A 22,330-nucleotide genomic window follows, 5' to 3' on the forward strand; every position below is an offset into this window, starting at 1 on the left:
CCACTCATTTCTTTGCTAAACTCAAAAAACTGATATAAAACGGCTCTTTAATCATGGATAGCACTGGGGTACAACTCCCTCCACCCTGGCCACCGGCTCTTCTGGCTGGAGCCAAGATGAGCTGGAATCCACCAGGGAGCCCGGAGGTTTCCTTCTCAATGCAGGATCCGCAGCTGGTGGGATGGGGGAATCGAGGCGCTCTCCCTGCCTCGACGGGTGTCTGCGAGGCGGGGGCTGCAGGTCCCCTCTCGGCCACTGCGCTCTTTCGGCGCTAAACCGCCGGAGCGCCTCGGAAGCGAAGCTGCTGCTCCCTCCTCCTACCCCTCCCTCGAGCAGCTTCCTCTTCCCCTTCCGGAGCGCGGCGCGTTAGCAGCCGAAGAAGCCATGCCGCTGGACCATCGCCGGGTGCCGGGGCCGGAGGAGTCCCAGACGCCGCTACTCTTCGCGCCCGTCGAGGCGTCGGAGGTTCCGCCCCGCGACCCGTCGGCGCTGCAGCCGCTCTTCGCCCGCGCGGGTCTGCTGAGCCAGGCCAAGGGCTCGGCCTACGTGGAGCTCCACGGCGGCACCAAAGTGCTGTGCTCCGTGGCCGGGCCGCGCGAAGCCGGCGGCGGGGCGGGCGCGGCGGCTCCGGGCGAGCCCCGCGGGCGGCTGGTGTGCGAGTTCCGACGGGCGCCCTTCTCGGGGCGCGGGGCGCGCATCCGCCCCAACGAGCGGGAGCCCGAGCTGGCGCTGGCGCTGCAGGAGGCGCTGGAGCCGGCCGTGCGCCTGGCGCGCTACCCGCGGGCGCAGCTGGAGGTGAGCGCGCTGCTGCTGCAGGACGGCGGCTCGGCGCTGGCTGCCGCGCTGTGCGCCGCGGGGCTAGCCCTGGCCGACGCCGGCGTGGAGCTCTATGACCTGGTGGCGGCGTGCGCGCTGTGCCGGGCGTCGGGCCCGGCGGGCGGAGAGTGGCGCCTGCAGCCCAGCGAGCCCGAGGAGCGCGCCGCCGACGCCCGCCTCACCGTGGCGCTCCTGCCCTCGCTCAACCAGGTGTCCGGGCTGCTGGGCAGCGGCGAGGGAGGGCCCCCCGACAGCTGGGCGCACGCCGTGCGCCTCGGCCTCGACGGATGCCAGCGCCTCTACCCGCTGCTCCGACAGAGCCTCCTGCGCGCTGCAAAGCGCCGACCCGCGCCGGGCTGCCAAGTGCCGACCGACACAGACATGGCTCAGCCTCCCGCCGCCACCGCCTGAACTCGGGGAGCTGCTCGGGCTGCGCCTCGCTGGACTCCTCCTCCGATGTCTCTTTGGGCTTCAGTTGCATCCGGGATCTGAACGGGTGAAGTTGACTGGCCTGCTCCTTGGCGAGGAACCGCAACCACGGAGGGCCCAGTCGCGACCCAGGGAAGGCGAGCCGACCCCTTTTCCCCTGGAGGGCAGGCCACATCCACACGAGACAATCTCTGCAGCTCCGCACTCTGCGAGGGAAACTTTGACGGAGAGGGAGAGACACTTCCGAAAGTCTACCGCACCACCGTCCGGCGCAGAAAGCTACAGTAGTTTATTAAGCATGCCGGGAATTATTGCTCTGTGAAGTTTTCACCCAGTTCCTGGGATTTGGGAGGGGAAAAATCTGCTTTAAATGTTGTAAATATATGATGTGTGTGTGCGTGTGCGCACAGACTGAGTCTCAAGAAAAACAAAAAAGTTTTATTAGCCCTCAGATTTCTCCATTAATAAGCTGCTGGTTGAATCCAAAGTTCTACCGTGGTCTGAGTTTTCAAATTGCTATGATTATCAGTTTGGGATAAGAATCTGCATTTGTTCATTAGTCCAGTGTTGGCAACTGTTTGCTTTCAAAATTCCAAAGTTTAAAAATATTACACTTTGAAAATGTCAAGGAACAAAATGGGTTAATCCACACATTCTGCTGCTTAACCTGCTTTCTTGGAAAGTTACCCTCATTTCAAAGGAATTTCCTTCCAAATTAGTGTGTTTTGCATTGAGGCAATTGCCAATAAGGTGACATCATTCTCTGCATTCCTCCCCACTTCCCTGAAACTCCTTGCTTTAAAGCAAAACAATTTTAAAAAACAACAACAGCATTTTCTCTAAGGAAATATATTAAGTTGGTTTCTTTTTTTTGGTATTGGCTAAATGTTTGTTGCTGATATTCCTCCGGTGTTTTTCAACTTTGCGTCCTCAGATATTATTGAGACTACAAGTCCCATCATCTCATCTGTTAATCTGGATAGGGATGATGGGAAGTTTAGCTCAACATCTGGGGACTAAAGGCAGAACACTGTATGGGACTACTTCATTTATGTGAAATCTCCTTTTGCAGACCTGTGGTGTAATAAATTGTGTGTGGCCTCCCTTGTTAAAAGGTCAACCTCAAATGGGCATCCTAAGGATTGAAATGGGTTCTTTCTGCAGAGATGATGAAAGTGAGCCAGTAACTGGTAATGGGGTCAAGGTGGATGTAGTGTGATTAGCTAATTTGGCAGGGAGTTCCAGGTTGACTATTCATTGGCCACTTCCAGCACAATCTACTTCTGTCATGGACTCATTAATACTTGGTCTGATTTACTAGGACCTACTAGCATATTGTGATATGCAAGGCTTGAGAACTTGTTCTTCATGGAGAAAAGTGTATTAGATATTTGTAATAAATCTTTTTATAATTAAAACACTGTTTTGCATAACTTAAGGCTTTTTGGTTTTCATGTCTTCTCCCTCTTACTCTCACTGTGGAGTTGATGCAGTTGTCTTCAACAGTTTCAAATTCGGGAACCACTTTTGGGAGCCCATGTCTTGTCATGTATTTGCAAGGTGGCAACTCTGCTGTTGTGATCAGGTTTAGATCAAACCGTAACCCGGCATTGGGTCCCAGGCCACCAGTTGAAGTCTACTAGTGTAGCGTGTACTGGTATTTATGGACTCCAGAATTTACTAGTGTCAACGAATGGAGTAAACTGGGAAAAGGAAGAGTGAAAATGAGCTACTCTGTAAAATCTAGAATAGCACAAAAGGTGCCCACAAAACTAGATTAGGGTTCAAGTTAGCATAGCCAGAAATAAACCCTGGCACTGACATAAGCACCGGTATATTTAGGTTTAAAGTGGGATCACGTGTATCTTTTGCTGGTCAGGTGCACCTGAAAAGATGGTTACTGGGTTAAGTACATTATAAAGCCATGCCTCTTGTGGATGGGTTTCCTAGACGATTCTAGGGACGTGCCATCTCTTAAGAAGATGGTCTGAACTCAGAGCAGCTCCTCTACGAAGCTCATGGGCCATGCACATGCCCAGTGCTATTATAGAAGACTGAGAAGGCCGGCCAGTTGCCAAGTTTCAGACCAATGAATTTTTGTTGTTCAGTAGTGTCCGACTCTTCATGACCCCATAAGTGGATTTTACGAGTTCAAAAATATTTGCAAAATGTACTTGCAGTAATTACTCCTGTCTTTGTTGTCCGGTGGTGCAATAAAGCAGCAGCTAGCCATCTACACAAGGGACATTTATGGTTTTGCAGAATATTTGTTCCCCCTCCCCGCATCATAATAATAGAAATCAGGGTCAGCTGATGGCACTGACAGAAAGCACCGCTGGGAGTCACAAACACAGATATCTGAAGAAGTGTGCATGCACACGAAAGCTCATACCAAGAACAAACTTAGTTGGTCTATAAGGTGCTACTGGAAGGATTTTTTTATTTTTTATTTTGTTTTGACTATGGCAGACCAACACAGCTACCTACCTGTAACAGATACTTTTAGAAGGGATTGAGTCCTATATGGAGGAAAAGCTTACCAGTGACTAGCCACAATGGCTGCATGCCACCTCCAAGGTCCAAGGCAGCACATGGATGCCTCTGAACATCGGTCCCTGCTGGGAAACTGCAGCAGGAGAAGGCTTTGGTTGTCACCTGGACTTTCCAGAAGCACCCTACCAGCTTCTGTGGCAAACGGGATGCTGGATTAGACCTGCTATGTGAATTCTTCAGCCCTCCAGATGTTTGGCTGAAGTTCCCCAGCATCCCTGACCATTGGGCATGTGGGTCCAGGCTGATGGAAGCTGGGAGAACAACATCTGGGGTGCTACAGATTTCCCATCTCTGGATTGGATGGGCTTTGTGTCTGATCCCACAGGGCTTCTCTTCTAAGCCTAAAGCAGCCTTTCCTAACCTGGTGGCCTCTGGATTTTTCGGACTACAACTCCTCAGCCCTAAGCCAGATTGGGCAATGGTTGGGGATGATGGGAGTTGTAGTCCAGGAACATCTCTGGAGGGGGCTGGGGACTCGGGCTGCGCTCCTTTGCCCACATACCTGGGAGGAAGCCCCACTAAAGCTCATGGGATGTACTTCTGAGCAGACACGTCGGGCTCAGAAATGATAAAAGGTAGCAATTAATCTGGTCTGGCACATGGTGAATATGTACCAGTAGCTAAGACAGGACAGCAAGCAACACATCATTATCAGTAGGAGATGGCAACTGCTTTATTTTTTGTTTAATGCTGAGCTGGGCAAGTGCGAAGTTGGCACTGCCTACTTTGCCCATCCGTCTCCCACATTGGCATATTTTAATTTTCACAACAAAGAACACCAAGCTGCTTCTCCCTCGAACGCGCCACAGAAGTCTCTCTCTGCCAGGCCAGAAAAAGGTGCGAGGGAGACCGTGGTGGGCCTCTCGGCCTCTGCACCAGCCCTGACAGTGGGGAACTGACGCCAGACGCAGCACCGGCCAGAGGCATCGGAAGGAATACAAAACACAGGAAGGAAACGCCGGGCAAAGGGGTTGGGGGCACTCCAGGTCCTCTTACTGGCTGCCTTCCAGGTCCAACGTGTGATTCCTTGCCTGCAATGAAAGAAGAGGCTTTGTCAGCCTCATCCCTGAGGCATAACACTGCATTTTCTCTGCTGAATCCTCAGCCCCAATCTGCACTGCATATTTAAAGCAGAGTAGAAGCACTTTAGACAGGCACAGCTCCCAGCTCCCCACTCCCCACCAAATAATCCTGGGAACTGCAGTTGGATAAGGGTGCTGAGAGTCAATAGGAGGCACCACCTATTCATCTCGGGGAGCTACAATTCCCAGAGATCCCTGAGAAAAGCGGGAATGGTTGCTAAGCCCCTCTGAAGAATTCGGGCCCCTGGTGTTTGCTCTACTAGTCTCCCCCTCCCCGTGTCCCTCTGGCCATCTTGCCTCTATGATAGGCACAGTCCCTCCTAGTCACATGACAAACACAACACTGATCAAACCAAAACCATTCAAATACTCAACATTTGATGATGGCAGTGACCTGACCTTTGTGCAACCTGTGGAGTTAGTGGACTTCCAATAGCCTGAGAGAGCTCCTAGCAGCTCTCCCGCTGCAGAGCTCGCAAGGTGTGTGTGTGTGTGTGTCTCTTGGGTCACATAATGAGATGCAAAGCTACAGCCCTTGCTTAATGGCACAGATGCAGGCAAGGCAGAAAAGCTTAGGAAACAGTGCAGCCTTGCTTTGCACAAAAAGGCAGAGGAGGAAGGCTCAGTGGGCTCTTGCAATAGACAATCCTGAGACACCCCGGTAGCTTTTTCTGCATAAGGTATCACCTTGACCATTGATGCAGTACTGTATCTGCATGGTATCACCAAAAAATCATACTGCATTCCCAAATTTCCACTGAAGAGGGAGGGAGAGACCTGCAGCCTCACGGTTGCTCCCCTTCTTGCTATTCCGCCCTCGGCGCTGCCACTCACCGACTCTTCGGTGTCTGTGCTCTCCTCTGCACTGTCCACCTCCGGCAGAGCAGCCCGGCCATCCTGCACAGGGCTCTCCTTCCTCCGAGTGGTCTCCCCTGCTGAGTAGGAGGCCTCTGTGCTGGCGGCTGCTTTCTTCTTGACCTCCTTGGAGCCTGAGGGATCAGACAAAGCAGAGAAGCAGGCCACCTTACACCACCTTACCCATTCATCACACTTTTCCACACCACCTTTTTCCTGGCACCAGGTGCCGTTTGTCTCCCTGAGCAGTGAGCCTAAGTTTGCTATGATGCCACAAGGCAGGTGCATACTGCTCCACTGGGCCAGGTCCTGCAGCTCAATGAGTTTACAGGCAGGCAGGAATCCTAATGATGCTCCAGCCCACAAACCTGCTGTAGAGAAGGAAGCTAGGATTTAGAATTTCTAGTCAGTTTTGTGACCAGAAAATCTTATCTTTGCTTTGTGTGCATGTATGCTTGTGCCTAAGACCTGCGACAAAATGCTGCTGTTCATCCTCACAGCTCCTCGGCTCACCTGTGGGCTGCTCCCGTCGCTGGTCCATCCGGTCGAGGCTCTCCAGCAAGCTGTCCACCTGGGCTTTAATCTGACTTAGTTCTCCCTTGATGGAGTGCAGCTCCTCTGCTCGCACTGGAAGGGAAAGAAAACATGAGCGGCCTAAACCACATTACTGGCAACCCGCAGAAACCTACGCGGGTGGGGAGGGGTTCACACCAGCTGTTCACTGGTTCAGTCACTGGGAGGCTACAAGTTGTGTCCAAGTGCATGGATCAAAACCGCGGTCAGCTGGCTTCTCTCCTTAGCTCATGGAAGCTGTGGTGGGCAGGAAGCTCATATTTACAAATCAAAAGGGCCTTGGCACATGCATGGATACAAAGGTGCATATGAAGTGTTGCTGTTTTTTGAACTCAGACCCCAAATGAAGTAACATATTGGCCCAAATATAAGCCACACCCACAAAGAAGCCGCTTCTTTAAAATCAAGGGGGGGGTGTGAGACAATACCCGAATATAAACTGCTCCCTTAAAATTGTATCTTGTGCTGGTGGTCCTAGGAGCTACGCACTGCCGTGGTGCCCGCCATCTTGCCTCACTGGAAGTCTCCTAAGAGCCGGTTTTTGTAAGGTCGCAAATTTAAGCCACACTTTAACCTTTAATGGTCGGAATTTGGAAAAAAAAGTGTGGCTTATATTCAGGCCAATATAGTAACATGTTTCTGCGAGAAACACATCAGGACGAGATAAATGGAAATAAAACAATAGAACCTGTACCCCAAAGACTAGCTGGTGAGTGCAAAACAACACGTGAAATTCCTTTCGCTCCCCATCTCCCTGACTACTGTTTCCCAGTTCACTGCCTGCTTTACACCCGTCCATGAGACTCCCTGCTCTTCAGCTTTGCTCCCTTTTAGACCCTCTTCCTAGCCCACAGGCCACCCAGGTGCTCGTCAGTGTGGGGTTTTAGTCACATCCAAACAGACTGCTTTTCCGTCCCTCAGAGAGCCTGGACTGCAAACACTCTTTGACAGGCTCGTTCACCGTCAACGCTAAATACTGAAAGAGTGCCCATGGCACCTGGGACACCAGGCCCTCTCTGCCCCAAAGCGCTTACACTTCGTTCGGCCTGCCGTGGAGCCACTGCTGCCCCTCAGCCCCGCGTGGGGACCCAAGCTGGCCTTGCCCCCGGCCCCCAAGTGGCTTCTCCTGGCTTTGACCGGGATGTGACTGATGAGCGGGGGAATCTTCTGGTACTCGTAGACCCTGCAGGAAATAAGAGCAAGAGGGGTCAGTTGCAGAGTCCCCTTGAAACCACAGCTCAAATGTGGGGGGGGGGGTTGCTGAGGTCCAAGGATATGGTGGGGGAAACCCACTCCCACTCGTTATGTTGATGGGCAGACAATGAGGGAGAGAGAGCAAAGCCCCAAAACACACCTGTAGGGCAGATCCTCTTTATAGAGCTCATAGTCCAGGTCACAGGTGCTGCTGCAGACAAGAGAAGAAAAGGTAATTCTGTGCCATTTCATGCTTCCCAACATCCTCAGCTGCACCATGAGACAGGCACATGGAAAATTGCCTTTGTCGCAATTGTTTTTTTAATTTCCGTTTCATTCCTTTGTATCCTACCCTCCCTCCCACCACCACCACCACCTTGTCCTCACAACCGCCCTGAAAGGTAGGCCAGCACAAAATCACCCAAGGAGGTTCATGGCTTGGGGGACCTGACACTGGGTCATCCCAGTCCAGGTCCAACACTCCTGGCCCAGAGATGGGGAGCCTGTGGGGGGCCCAGATATCCCTGGGCTCCAAGCCCCAGCCAACAAGGCCAATAGCTAAAAATGATGGGAGATGGGAGTTCCTGTGCTGTCTGAAGGGCCACAGGCACCTCACCCCCACCTCCCACTCTAACCACTGTATCATGCTGCCCCTCCATCTCTACACCGCCTTTCTGCTGCCAGCAAGGCGCCTTGTGGCAACTTGTGTTGGAAACAAGGCTTGTTGCCACACGCATCTCAAATGTTGACCTGCCACAGGAGGCAGCCCTATCAATTCCTCTGGTGCTTTGGCTTGAATAAAGGAAGGTTGAATAAACGGGAAGTAAATCTGGGTTTTGTAAATAGCCAGCATGACAGTAGCGTATAGCATATTTAGCATGCCAAATCATGCATGGTGCAAGCTCCCCTGTGCGGATTTTAGGCATTCAAGTGTATATTCATGTCCCAGTTTATACTGGCCCTGGTTCAACTGAGACTAAAGTGGAGAAAGGTTAGTAATGCTTTAGTTGCAGGGGAGCCAGCAATGCCCCAACCCTTGACTTCATTTGTGATTCTTGCATTTCAAGGGGTTGCGACTAGTTGAGCCTTGGAGGTAACTTCCAACTCTACAATCCTACAATTCTGTCCCTTTTGGCTGCTCCCACAGCTACTGCAGGAGGCATGGTTTGGCTAAAACGAGGGATTGGGGTGGGAGAGGGGGTTGAGTTTGCAGATTCTTTTCTCCAATAATTTGAGCACTGGAGGAGGTAGCCAGAAAAGGGGGGGGGGAGGAATGAATGCAAAACAACCAGACCCTAAACAGTTCTTGCAATATGTCAAATGTTACGCAATTGTAGTCTATATTAAAACATATATTTATGCCACTTGAAAGTAAGTGCCTGCCACTTATCCTTTTTTCCCAGAGCATTTGTGGTTGCTGGAAGCTAGGGGCTGGTTTACTCCTTTTATTCCAGTAGAATCCGGCCTGCAGGAGTTTCCTTCTGTTCCCACAAGTAAAAGAACCAGGGGAGTTTTCTTTTCTTTTTAAAATGGAAGTGGAGAGTTGAAGGTAGGGCAACCTTAAGCACCCAACACCTCCCTTTTGGCTATGAGCTCTGCTGGCCTATGGGGAGGAAATAGGCCCAGGAGCTGGAAGGAGCAAGAACATCCTGCAGGACCCCTAACCAGGGAAGACAAGGTGGTACCCCGCCCCCCAGAGAGGAGGCCCTTTGGCCAAAGTGTGGGGAGCGAGATTGGGTCAAGCTTCTTTCAGAGAGAAACTCGCTCTATCCGGAGTGGAAGAATCAGCCTGGACTCCCCCCCCCACCTCCACCCCCTGCTGATCTTCCATCAAAGATTCTTGATGTTACATTTCATGGATGGTGGTTTCTGTGTGCCAGCTGCCTACCCTTCAGGTCCAAATGGAAAGGGGGGGAGGCTGTCAGCAGGAACTCCTCCCCCGAAGGAAGGCACTGATGCGCCTGTAATAAATCTCATGTCACATGAGCAAGCAAAAGAACGGGGAAGGAATGCTGTGGCGAAGCCCCTTTGGGCTGATCTGGCCCACCCCAAAGCGGGGGGCTCTGGGCCCTTTCATCTCCCGCGTGACTTTTTTAAAAAAAGGGGTGTTTGTGTGTGTGGCTCCTCTCTGCACTGCATGGCAAGCTGCACCTGCCAACATTCCCTCTTCACAACACGACTATTAAAAGGCACACGAGTCCCGAACGGTGTGCGGCTGTGGCTCCGTTTCCCGGGAAACCAGCTAGGCCGTCCCTGCCCCCCCCCCCCGCACGGAGCGGGAATCTTCTATTTCACTGCCCTCATCCTGGCCCAGCATTCCTGCCCAGCTTCTCCCACACAAAAGACTTAAGCCTTCACAAATCCACTCATCTGATCCAGGAAAGGGTGCAGAATCAAGGGGGCAGGTGGGGGGGGTGAGACCCCCTTATTTCCAACTCCCTCTGGCATTCAGGGGTGTGTGTGTGTGTTGAATTCTATCTACAGAGCCAGAAAGTGATTGCCATCCCACAAGGGAGTGCGTGGGAGCCAAGTTGCCAGACATACGCCGGGAATGTTTTGCAGAATAATTGAAAAAAAATTCAGCTCCGCTTCCTCCCGGAAGCCTCCCCCTCACTGTGCATCTGCACCGTCAATCTCTGTAGCGGCTGCCTTGATTCCAGAATGAGATTTTTTTGTGCAGCTTTTCTCTGCCTGTCCACTCGGGAACTGCCACAGCAAAATCTCCCTGCCACAGCAGCGACCACGTCCCAGGGGTGATAGCTTGTCCATCTGCTAAAGCAAGGACTCTGACATTGGCCAAACTGGTTCTGAAAGCTGGCAGGGGGTGGTGGAGCCCCCCCCCCCACTCTTTGGCCCAACCACACGAGGCGAACAGGACAGCCATCATTCCCCCTCACTGCAAGAAGTGAAGTTATGGGGAACCAGGCAGAGGGCCTTCTCGGCAGTGGCGCCCTCCCTTTGGAAGGGAGATGTCAAGGAGATAAAGAACTACACAAATTTTAAAAGACATCTGAAGGCAGCGCTGTATCGGGAGGCTTTTAATGTTTGATGTTTTATTATGTTTTTATATGTGCTGGAAACTGCCCAGGTGGGTGGGGTATAAATAAAATTAATAATAATAATAATATTCAAGAATGCTGCAGCTACATGCCCGATGTGACAAAAGGACTCTTTCTATCCTATGGTTCTATGCATGCAGAGGTCTTTAAAAAAAAATGCCAAGGGGAATATCAACAGCCAGTTCTGGCCACCATTATTTTCTTCTGGGACAGCTCACTGAAGAGTGGGGCAGAGAATGAGGAGAAGTTCTGCTGGGATGCCTTGGTATCTTATTGTATAGCCAGCCCTGCAAGTCTCAAAACACCGCTGTCCTCTGGTTGCTGTTACTTAACAGATTAAAATGTGTTTGTTTGTGTTTTTTAAAAAAAGTTTTACAAGGAACCCAAAAAAATTCCAGAGCAGAACCAGCAGGGCTGCCACCGGTAGAAGGGGAAGCTGGTGGTCCCTTCCCCATAACTAGCAGAATCGTAAGAACTTGCGCAAAATAAACCAGTACATTTGCACGGCTAATTTCACACAGGCCACAGAATGCATAGCTGTCAACCCTCCCTGCTGTTCCCCACTGCTATATTCATAGTTGTCAACCCTCCCTGCTTCTTTCCCAATGCTATAATAAGGGAATTTCCCGCAAAAAAAGGGAAAGGTTGACAACTAGGACAGAATGCAGCTTTCCTTGGGTGTGTCGTTATCTTTAGGGAGAATACACAGACCCTGGCTTATGGCATGGGGTTTTAATTCCGCATCACAGCCCTTCTTCCTCTGGCTCCAGCAGACCAGATTTCTGGAAGAGCGTCAAAGAAAGGGCAGGAAAGTGTGTATCATACACAAGAGACGCTTCGGATGGCCTGAGCTCTGATGGGCAAGAACCAGAGTGATGAAGGAGGATGCCTGATGAAGGCCTGCGAAGGCTCATAATAAAACCTATTGTTTTCCTGCGGTCGCTCCTCTCCTCTTTCACAGGCTCTTTGTATGCAATGGGGCAGATCCTGGAACTCAGGCAGTGCCAAACCCAGGCAGGGGCCTGCGAACCAGGGAGGGTGCTCAGCTCCCGGGCCTATTCCCCTGGGCTGGAGGACAAAGGGAGCTATAGGGTTTCAAAAGGACTGAGGAATGGCTCACACAGGCCGGCAATAGCAACACCCCTCCTTTTAAAGGCACGTTGGCAGCCACAAGGGGAGCCGAAGCCAGGAATTTGGGGAAAGCTGTTGCATAGCAGCTATTGTTTGCCCCTCCAAGTTATTTTGGGAGGCTTTGTTAAGTCCTTTTGTTTTCCAAGTTTCCATCTGTGGGGTCAGCAATGCTGGTTCTCACTCCTGTGACCACAGGCCTGCAAGGCCACAATCCGGGGGGGGGGGGGGAGAATCGCCTCAGTCCCCTCCAGCGTTCGCTCTCCTCCAGACCCCATTGATTTCCCCATGGCACATCTCGAGGACACCGCTTCCCAGAGCAATCTCACCCAGCACACAGCAAATTGGTACCAGACAGCCACCATTTTAAAATTTCCAACCATGTCCTAAAGCAGCCTTATGGTGGATGCTCTATGGCATTGTGGGAAATTTAAGATGGCCGCTTGCAGCCACCCTGTGCAAGGGCTCCAGGAAAGAGGTCAGCATCAGCGAGGGGAGCTTGGGCTTACTAAGAAACTGTCCTTTACACCCTCAGTTAAATGACAATTCCCAGGATTTATAGCAGTTACACTTAAACTGGAAAACCTCCTCCACCAAAGCAACTCATTGAGAGACAGAGTTGTTATGTATCCTGAATTTCTGAGTCCAAGAGATGGAGAGAAAGGCTGTCCTAGTGGGCTGCTCTCCCCTAGAAGGAACAGGTCAGCAGCTTGGCGGTGCTCCTGGATTTGGCCTTCTCACTGGAGGCTTGGATGACTTCATTGACTAGGATTGTATTTATAAAAATAAATAAATAAATAGGAGTGCCTTTTACCAGCTCCATCCGGTTTGCTGGCTTTGGACTAAAGACACCTTGACCACAGTAGTCCATGTTCTGGTAACTTCCTGACTGCCATACTACAAGGTGCTTTACATGGGGCTGCCCTTGAAGACAACTCAGAAGCTTCAAATGATCCAAAATACAGTGGCAAAAGTACTGGCTGGGATTCCGCTTAGAACACACACAACTCCTGTTATAATTGCCAGTTCATTTCCATGGCCAATTCAGGGAGCTCACACTGGTGTTTAAAACCCTGAATAGCTAAGGCCCCAAATATATGAAAGCTTGCCTCCTTCCCTACAGACCCTCTCAGGTGTTAAGATCAGGCAGAGGGGTCTCTCTCTCTTCCTCTTTCAGGGCTAGGCTTCCTCAGCTTTGGCAATGCGTAAGTGGCCACCCAACCGTTCCCCGAGTCTGCTTCCAGACAGGTGTTTTTGATGTATTTTTGCAGCATCTGCACAACTGCGTTGGCATCAAAACGCCATCTCTTATCCCCCACCCATTTACCCTTTCTGCAGGAGAAATCCAATCATCACAACAAATCCTGTTGCTAGCAACTCATCTGAGATATCTCAACAGCCCGCTCAGAATTTTTTTTTTTTTTTTGCGTTAAGATGCATCAAGAGCCACTCAGGGATATGAAGCAGGCTAACAATTGTTCTAAATTAATAATAAAACCAACCCCATCCCTGTCTGGGAGCACCCCTAACCGCCTGTTCTGTCTTGCCTTTGCCCTGGAGCCGATTCTGTCCTACCTACAAGAGGACGCTGTTCATGCCACAGCTCCTTCACACAGGGAGATCAGGCAGAGATTATGGCTGGATAACCAGTACCGGATCCCACCAGAATCTAAGAAGACGGGAAAAGAGTCTTGCAGTCACTGCCTCCCCCCACCCCCACAGCTTCCTCTTCTCAACAGCTACAACCAAACAATTTCCATTACCAGCCATATAAATAAATAAATAAATGCAAAAAACAAACCAACAAACCACCCTTCTGCCTAATCCCAGGGTTATAATCTGTTTTCTTGGCAGCAGAATACCCTCCATGTGAGGATCTAGCAGGATGAAGCAAAGCGGCGATAGAAGATCACAGTGCTCGTCCCTCTCTCTACGGCCCTGGAAAATAGGAAACTGAACGCAGCCCATGAAACTTAGCTGATCTTATAAAGAGGGTGAAACAGGGTGGCATCGAAAAGAAAGCAGAAAAGCAGCCAGGCCAGGTTAGTGGCTTGTGGTGGTGGGGGTGTTCCACAACCGCAGTGCTACCATAGAAAAAACCCTCCCCCTGGAGTCTACCTGAGAGAAAACTGGGAGTTGAAGCAAAGCTACAAATACGTTTCATTTAGTTCTCGCTAACCATTTGATTGTCCCATTCTGGACCAGCGGAAGCTTCTGAACAGTTTGCAAGAGCAGCCACACTTATCACTTACTGCAGTAGTCAAGCCTGCACCTATCCCTTGGGCTTCCATGTTCCCCCTTCCTAGAACTGCTCTAGCTTTGCGTGTCATGAGCTAACGAAGAAAAAAAGCAACCCATCTGAGGGCAGCTGGAGCCTAGTTGCAAGAGGCACAGAAATATAGCAAGTGGCACATTTCTTGGCCAGAGGATAAGCGGTGGCTGGAAACTTTCAGTTACCAGAGCATGAGTAGCTATGGCAAAAACCATCTGCCAGCAATTCTGGGAGCAAAAAGCAGCAGCAACGCCTCCTGATGGGAGCCAAGCAGCCACTCTAGACCAAGCAGAGGCTTTTTTGAAATACCCACAATGTCCCAACATCATGTCTGGACACTGGGGGGAATTTTAAACGGCAGCTTGTCACCACCCAGCAGAGGGGGCTTGCTCGAGAAGGGCATCAGTGCTCAAATCCCCACTCGGTCATGATGCTCACCAGGTGACCTCGGGGACCAGTCACCACCTCTCCACTTAATCTACCTCGGAGAGTTGTTGTGGGGGATTAAAGGAGGCTGGGGATAACTATGTACACCATCTTAAACATCTTGGGATGGGGGAAGGTGGAACACGAAGGCAACAAGTGCTAATAAATAAATAGTTCACCACCAGCAACCAGGAATTCCATGCCAGGGGGTGCCCTAGAACTCAACCCAGGCAGTGAGTGGGTTGGAGAAGGAGATTCTCAGGGCCATTTCCTTCTCTTCGTCCTCTGGAGGGGGCAGGCACCATGACCAGGTCATAAGCAGCTGGTACAGTATTGACCTTGCTGGCAGGGGCTGATGGGAGCCGGAGTCCAACAACTCCTGGAGGGCCGCACAGATTGCCCTTCCCTGCCTAGACACAGTAAACGGGACATTGCACAGCTGGATCCAATCCATGGTGACAAAAGACTCACGGGTAGAGGCCTCCGCTGTGTTGCCTCTTCTGGCTTGGCCTGGCGTGGCTCAGTTTAGGCTCCCGGGCCATGTCGAGATCTAGAGAAAGAGGAAGACCATGAGAGAGAAACCCCAGGGCAAGGAGGCCAGAAGCCTAGGAGGGGGCAGGCTGGGTGGAGGCCGCTGTCACTCCAGAAGGGAACCGCTAACAAAGTCCAAGGCTGACCCCATCCGGCAGGGCAGATCCTTACAGCATCTCACAGGGATATAAACCGGCTTAGATTTTTCAGGTTCGTGTACAGACAAGAGTAGTCTCTGTACTATAGATACAAGAAACTGAAATGCATTATTTATTTATTTATTGCCCTAGGGTCCCAGGGTAGGTTACAGCACTAAAAACTATACAGTATTAAAAACAATTAAAGCAACTTAATGGTGTCAGCAGAGGCAGTGTCCCAGCATGGGGGGGGTGGCCAAAGAGATGCCCCCCCCAGCCTCCCCACTCATTTACACAATCTGTTTACAAGGCAAATCAGAGCAACGTCCTTTACTTCGCAGGACAGCAGGGAATAAAAAGACTTGCCTGCTCAACTGCATCTTAATACTCTAACCAAGTTGAAAAATTAATTAGAACACCATGTTAAGTGTTTACATTTTTTGCCACTGGGCGTGAGCCACAGAGACAGAATCCCTGCCTGCCAATGGACTCTGCCACTCTTCTGAAGCTGGGCATGTGCTCCTTGGGCCTGGGCACCTCCAATTCCAGGGCACCATCAAAGGCCCAGCATTAGGGGACTTGAGCGGGAGCCCTCAGGCAACTGGCACGCTGGAGCCAGGCATCCTGAGCCCCCTTTCCTGCAAGGCACAGAGAGAAATGTGGGGAGGGGTCCCAACTTCCTCATCCCAGGGCAAGGATGCTTCCTCTTGGTCTGGCAAGGGAAAGTTTCCCAGAATCTGATGAGGCAGAGTCTCAGGATGGAGACACAGGCCAGCGAGGGTCTTCCCGAGCAAGGGCCGGGGGAGGGGTCCAGCAACTCTTCTCAGTCCCACCCTCAAACGGCCTACAGTGCATCACTGCCCCCTGGGGTTTCACAGAAGCCCCACCCGGAGACCCCTCCAAGTTGCCCTAGCCACATCTTGGGCTGCTCCACAGCAGGCCTCAAAAAATAAATTAAAAATGCCAATTTCTCTCTTTCTTTTTTTAAGAGAGAGCTCTCGTCAATCCTCATCCAACTTTCTTCCCACCGAGAGTTGGGCCCAGCCAAGATATATCTGAAGGATTCAGAAGCGACCCCCCCCCCTCGCTTCGTTCTGCAAGCAAGAGGCGCAAAGCAAATGGAAGGGAAAGGGCGCGCGCGTGCGCCCCTCCTGCGCAGCGAAATCAAAGGAGGCGGCATGGGGCTTTTGATGGGGACCCAGCAGATACACCCTCCTCTTCTCTCTCCCCCCCCCCACTCCGTTTCCCCCTTCCTCTTTCATTGCTTCCTGGAGGTGGAGCCCCCCCCCGTCCCCTTTTTGGGAGGAGGGCGACTCCACCCCCCTTCTCCCAAGCACGCAACCCGGGGGTGAGGCGGGGGTTATGGACGGGGGAGGGGCACACACACACACACGAGCGGTACTCACAGCGCCAGCCCCCTTCCCGGCTGCCGAAGAGGGTCATGCCACCCCCAAGGGGGGGAGGGGAAGAAGAGGGGGGGGAGCTCCGCGGCCGGCCTGCCCAGCAACGAGGAAGGGATGCCTTTCTTTCTCTCTCTCTCCTACGAGCCCCCAGCAAGGTGGTTGCAGCAGCAGCAGCCTAAGGGCTCTTGGCTAAAGAAAGGAGGGTCTCTATCTGCCTCCCTTCTTCCCCAGCCTGAATGTCGGCCGGAGGAACGTACCATCTGCCCTGGTGAGGGGGGGGGAGACGAAGAAGAGGAGCAGGAGGGAGGGAACCATCTCCGCCACTCGGCGGGGGGAGGCGTTGTGGGAGGGGAGGGGCTGAGCTCCCACATACACACACGCCTCTGCTTCTTGAGCTATCAGGGGGCTATTGCCTTGCAGGGGTGGGGGCACCTTGCATGCTCCAGTCCCTTCTCCCCCGCGCAAGGAAATGGTGTGGGAGGTGGGCGCCCCTGACTTTTCCGCGGCGCATGCGCGAAATTGCAAGAACCCCACCACCACCACCACCACCACCACCACCGAAGAAGAGTAGCTGCCCAAGGTGGTGGTCGTGGGACTGCGTGGAGAAACAAACCTCTTGGGGCGCCAAGGGAATAAGCAGGAGTCCCCCCCCCACCGGTTCTCTAGGCCGTGGGACTGCCCCCCCCCCTGCAGAGCAACTTCAGGCCATTCAGCCCAGGGACTGAGGCTGCTTCCATTGAAAGCCCCCATCTAAGAATCCTGGGAACTGTAGTTTATTAAGGGTGCTGAGAATTGTGGCTGGGGAACGACAACAGTGTCCTGGGTTCAAACCCCCCCCCCCAGACGGGAAACCCATGTGCATTAAATGTATGGTGCCTGTGCGGCCTAACATGGGGAAGGAACCTCACCTGGAATACTGTGTCCAGTTCTGGGCACCACAGATCAAGAAGGATACTGACAAGCTGGAACGTGTCCAGAGGAGGGCAATCAAAATGGTCAAAGGCCTGGAAACGATGCCTTATGAGGAACGGCTTAGGGAGCTGGGTGTGTTTAGCCTGGAGAAGAGAAGGTTAAGGGGTGATATGATAGCCATGTTCAAATATATAAAAGGATGTCATATAGAGGAGGGAGAAAGGTTGTTTTCTGCTGCTCCAGAGAAGTGGACACGGGGCAATGGATTCAAACTACAAGAAAGAAGATTCCACCTAAACATTAGGAAAAACTTCCTGACAGTAAGAGCTGTTCGACAGTGGAATTTGCTGCCAAGGAGCGTGGTGGAGTCTCCTTCTTTGGAGATCTTTAAGCAGGGGCTTGACAGCCATCTGTCAGGAATGCGTTGATGGTGTTTCCTGCTTGGCAGGGGGTTGGACTGGATGGCCCTTGTGGTCTCTTCCAACTCTATGATTCTATGATTCTAACCTTTTCCACTCTGAGGGCCACATTTTACAGGCATCATTCCAGGGGCCAAATCCCACTGTCTCATGCACGCACACACACACACACTACTTCTGAATCAGGGTTCAAAGACATGTCTGTTCCAAGAATTTTTAGGTCTTCTATATATATAATAAATGTACCAGGCAAACACATACATAAATCACATGTCCAAAACCCACAGGAAAAGTCCACAGCCATTTTGACTCTTTCAGTCACCTCAAATATTTATCTACAAGGTCAAAGGAAATGCAGAAACCTCCCCATTGTCTCTGTCCTCACAAATTCTGCCTTAAGGGCACTTTTAAGGTGTGAATAGGGTGAGCCTGTGACCTGGCTCAGGAATTAAGTATTATCATTACAAAATAATGGCTAGGCTCCCCAGGTAATCCAGTCAAGTGACCAAGGAAGCCACTCAGATTTCTGTTGTAGACCGCCTTTTCTGTGATGTATGTATGATGTTTCTGGGGGTGGTCTTGGACTCCAGGGCGGGAAATTTAAAATGTCTATATAAGGGCTTGCAAGCATGGCTCGGGGTCCTCCTCTCTCCTGCGTGTGGGGGAGCACCCTGTTGCAACAGTTAATAAAGATCAGGCTTACTAGCTGCTTTGCTTCTCAATATTCTCTGGTTGGTCTCTGTTATTTTTTCCTACCGATAGGGAACCTACAAAAGGACTCTATATGGGCTCTTGGGTACCCCATAAGGGAAAAGGAGAAGTTTATTATTATTATTATTATTATTATTATTACTTATTTAATGCCCTAATCAGGGAAAACAACACCAGACGAAGGTGGAAAGCATGGCCAGGGATGGGGTGTGGCTTAAGGAGATTCACAGGGGCCAGGGCCAGAGACCTGGAGGGCTGCATTTGAGCCCTGGTTCTGAGGTTCCCCATCTCTGGTCTAAAATGTATCTAGTTGGTGGAATATAAATGTAATAAATCAATATTTATAAATGCATAAATAACAGGTGTAGTTCCATGAGAAAGGGTTGGGGATCACAAAGAATATTTTCCCCCTCTTGCAACATCTTGCCAAACTACAGTTCCCATGATACTGCGGGGGCGGGGGGAGTTGTGAAAATTAACCCTGGTATAGAAGCAGCATAATCTGGAGGTGCTGGTATTCAGGATTTATTTGGGGGGGGCAGTACTGAGCTATCTGTGACGTGATTGGTCAGTCAAGTATTTTTAATTATTTACTTGAATTGGGGGGGCACTGCCTGCCCTGCTACCCTATGACTATGCCCATAGAGCAAGTTTGTGGGTGGCCAAATTTTGCTCAAAATGTGCCACTCCTGGGCCCCTAAACGTCTTGCAGTGCTGGGGAAACAGTTCCAAGATGGTGCTGCTGGGAAGATTTCCTAACTAGGTGCTGACACCGTCGAGATTGGTGTTGTTTAATAGTAACTTCATGTGGCCTGTGCAAGTTAAATGGGAACGCAGAAAGCTGCAAGCACACCGCAAACTGTGTGGACGAGCCAAGTGTACTAGGAGAAATGCAGGGAACAAATGTTGCTAAGTAAGCATGAATAACATTCGTTTTGAGGTTTTCTAATTCCCCCTCCTCCTCCTCCCCAAGCCTCTTCACATCCAGCTGTCTCTGCAGCACCCTCACAGGAGGCAATTTGCAACATGTCACAGAGAGAGAGAGAGAGAGAGAGAGAGAGAGAGAGAGAGAGAGAGAGCTCGCCACCCCCTTGCAAACCCTTGGAGTGTGTGCTGCAGCCATGCTTTGCTTAAGCAGAGGTGTCAAGCAAGAGTGGGAGAGATAAGAGGGAAATTGAAAATCACTGGCAATTTGCAACTAGGGGGACAGGCAATAGCTGGGGCCATGCATCCATCTTCATAAGGAGTTCTCAGGATTAATGCAGGAAAACATCAGTCACCTGCACTAGGCCAGGCTCTGAGCTTTATTAGGAAGAGAAAGCCTGGTAGGGGTTAGTAGGGGTGGGGCACAGTATTCCCCCCCTCTTAACAGCAAAGGATGTGAATTCAGGCCCAGGTTATGAATCTGGCTGTGTATACACACCATACCTTTAGAGCACATTTAAAGCCCACAACGTCCCCAAAGAATCTTGGCTGTGGTAGCTCACCCCTCACAGAGCTACAGTTCCTAGCCCCCTTGACAAACTAAAATTCCCAGGGTTCTTTGAGGGAGCGTCTTCAAAGCCCATGACACCTTTGGTAAAGGCTGTTCTCCAATTGGAGCGATCGCTGGCCAGTGTTTCCCAGTTGTCTGTGTTTACACTACATTTTTTTTTTTTAGATTTGCCTTGAGAGAGTCTTTAAACCTCTTTTGTTGATCACCAGCATTACACTTTCCATTTTTAAGTTCGGAATAGAGTAGTTGCTTTAGTAGTTGCTTTTGGAAACAGAGCATAGCTGTCATGGCTGGTGTGTGATGAGAGAGGGAGAAAAGCACCCCCATTCGCTTTTTGTGGGTGTAATATTGATTGTGGAACTATCCCTTCCTGTTGTCCTGAGAAACATCCCGTGGGAAACCCTTCTCCAGCTGGCAGGCCAGATCCTGAGGTTGCTCAGCCCCCGTGGGCCATTTCAACCAGGTGAAGAGTCTTCTCTTTGCAGGAAGGGTCTGAAAGCAAAGCACCTGGGCAAAGGAAGAGGGCTTGGCATCAGCTGATGGAGCCTCGTCTTTACCTGATGTCAGGTGTACGGCAGGAGGGGAATGGCTTGAGGAAAACAGCCTCAGGGGGACAAATGAGTACCCCATCATGCAAACATTGTAGACATATGCAGTCCCATCCGCCTTGATTCCCAGTGCCAGGAATCCAGCGCAGCCAGGCACTGAGCCACCCTCCCCAGCTGCTGTTTTAAACCTCTCACCACTACTTATTGCCATGGGGACGAGGAAGAATTAGTTTTTGAACAGCAGCATTATCGCCCTGTCAGTATGGAGAGAGAAAGCTGGGAGAGTTTGGTTGGCAGATGGGGAGGACGAATGGGATGAGGCACTAAAAAGAGGAAAGGCTGATGGATTGAAGGAACTCGGCAATCTTAGGCTGGGTCTGTGAGGAACCCCAGACAGTCAGGGTAGAGACAATACTGAGCTAGATAGACTGATGAACTGACTCAGCATAAAACAGCTCCCTGTGTTCCTGAGTAAGGACACATTCCAGCCAGGCAAAAACTCTCAAGGAAGGCGTGAAGCAGAGCTGGTGAGGGGTGGGGCCATGGGAGTGTCCCAAGGGCCAGAAAGAAAAGCATCGAGGACCACATTTGATCTTTGGTCCTTAGGTTCCCTGCCTTAGTGGTGCAAGATATATTCCAAATTAAATTGCAAACAACCACAACAATATTGTCTGAGAGTAACTTGTTATGAAAATAAGTTCCTTCTAGCATGGGAGAGGTGATCTGAGGCTAGCTTTGTTAGATCCATTTACAGATGACCATAATAATTCATCGTTTAAGGACCTACTGATCTTTTTCATGTCTGCAGCTAGATAAATAACAACACAGTACTGTATTGGAAAACAGCTTCTAACTGAACTCCACAGAGACCTGGTGGAAGAGGCTATGGAATGCGACCCTTAAAGAGAAACTAATTAAGGATCTCAGAGCACTCTTGAACTGAAAAAATGATTTTGAAACTCTATGGCCCATATTTATTCAGAACACCAGAAAAGACAATGTGGCCTTCTCACCACCAGCTACCCCCAGCTCACAATGAAACAGCCTGTTAAGACAGAGAGTAGAAGCTACTTAACCAATGTAATAAACTCTAAACTATTTACAAACTTGCTTCATGTTTGACTGCAGTATTTACATTGTATGTCCATGGAATGTTTCTTGCAGGGTGCGTTATATGGGGATTGTTAATTTTGTGTATTTTCAGAAACTGAAAAATAAAGTTAAGAATAAGTTTTAAAAAGTAATGTGTTATCTAAAAGGCTGGCAGGTGGAGGATCCCCCCTGAGTTCAGTTTTAAATGCTATAATGTATTTTCCCAGTAGTAATGTATGGAAGTGAGAGTTGGACCATAAAGAAGACTGATCGCCGAAGAATTGATGCTTTTGAATTATGGTGCTGGAGGAGACTCTTGAGAGTCCCATGGATTGCAAAAAAGATCAAACTTATCCATCCTTAAAGAAATCAGCCCTGAGTGCTCACTGGAAGGAACAGATCCTGAAGTTGAAGCTCCAATACTTTGGCCACCTCATGAGAAGAGAAGACTCCCTAGAAAAGACCCTGATGTTGGGAAAGATGGAGGGCACAAGGAGAAGGGGACAACAGAGGATGAGATGGTTGGACAGTGTTCTCGAAGCGACCAGCATGAGTTTTGGCCAAACTGCGGGAGGCAGTGAAAGATAGGCATGCCTGGCGTGCTCTGGTCCATGGGGTCACGAAGAGTCATACACGACTGAACGACAACAATGCATTTATGTGTAGAGAGGGAGAGAGAGAGAGAGAGGGAGTGT

At 50.7% G+C, this 22,330-nt stretch overlaps 2 protein-coding genes across 5 annotated transcripts; one reads left to right on the forward strand and one right to left on the reverse strand.

The window, feature by feature from the left end:
* Positions 1-374: 374 nt before the first annotated feature.
* Positions 375-2,048, forward strand: EXOSC6 (exosome component 6). Its single transcript, XM_033156615.1, has one exon. It carries the CDS (start codon positions 385-387, stop codon positions 1,225-1,227), a length of 843 nt encoding a protein of 280 aa, XP_033012506.1. The 5' UTR covers positions 375-384; the 3' UTR covers positions 1,228-2,048.
* A 2,398-nt stretch (positions 2,049-4,446) lies between these two features.
* Positions 4,447-16,788, reverse strand: LOC117050783 (RNA-binding Raly-like protein). Of its 4 annotated transcripts, none has more exons than XM_033156617.1 (7): positions 16,716-16,788; positions 14,859-14,937; positions 7,663-7,710; positions 7,343-7,491; positions 6,249-6,362; positions 5,715-5,869; positions 4,447-4,829 (listed from the first exon to the last, which is right to left on the reverse strand). In XM_033156617.1, the coding sequence occupies exons 1-7, from the start codon at positions 16,771-16,773 to the stop codon at positions 4,791-4,793; spliced, it is 642 nt and encodes a 213-aa protein (XP_033012508.1). In that variant the 5' UTR covers positions 16,774-16,788; the 3' UTR covers positions 4,447-4,790. The 4 variants fall into 4 exon arrangements, with proteins under 4 accessions (XP_033012508.1, XP_033012507.1, XP_033012510.1 ...); XM_033156616.1 differs by having other exon boundaries at positions 7,663-7,713; XM_033156619.1 differs by lacking the exon at positions 16,716-16,788 and adding an exon at positions 16,462-16,567.
* Positions 16,789-22,330: the final 5,542 nt, after the last annotated feature.

The sequence above is a fragment of the Lacerta agilis genome, chromosome 8 (genome assembly GCF_009819535.1).
Source record: "Lacerta agilis isolate rLacAgi1 chromosome 8, rLacAgi1.pri, whole genome shotgun sequence".
Lineage (NCBI taxonomy): Eukaryota > Metazoa > Chordata > Lepidosauria > Squamata > Lacertidae > Lacerta > Lacerta agilis.

Bases quoted from the DNA above. Each gene is read 5' to 3' on its own strand.
- EXOSC6 (XM_033156615.1), top strand. From the start codon at position 385: ATGCCGCTGGACCATCGCCGGGTGCCGGGGCCGGAGGAGTCCCAGACG.
- LOC117050783 (XM_033156616.1), bottom strand. From the start codon at position 16,773: ATGGTTCCCTCCCTCCTGCTCCTCTTCTTCGTCTCCCCCCCCCTCACC. The intron at 5,870-6,248 runs GTGAGCCGAGGA...CTGATCCCTCAG, and splicing joins GCGACGGGAGCAGCCCACAG to GCTCCAAGGAGGTCAAGAAG. The intron at 4,830-5,714 runs GTGAGTGGCAGC...CTTTCATTGCAG, and splicing joins GCACAGACACCGAAGAGTCG to GCAAGGAATCACACGTTGGA.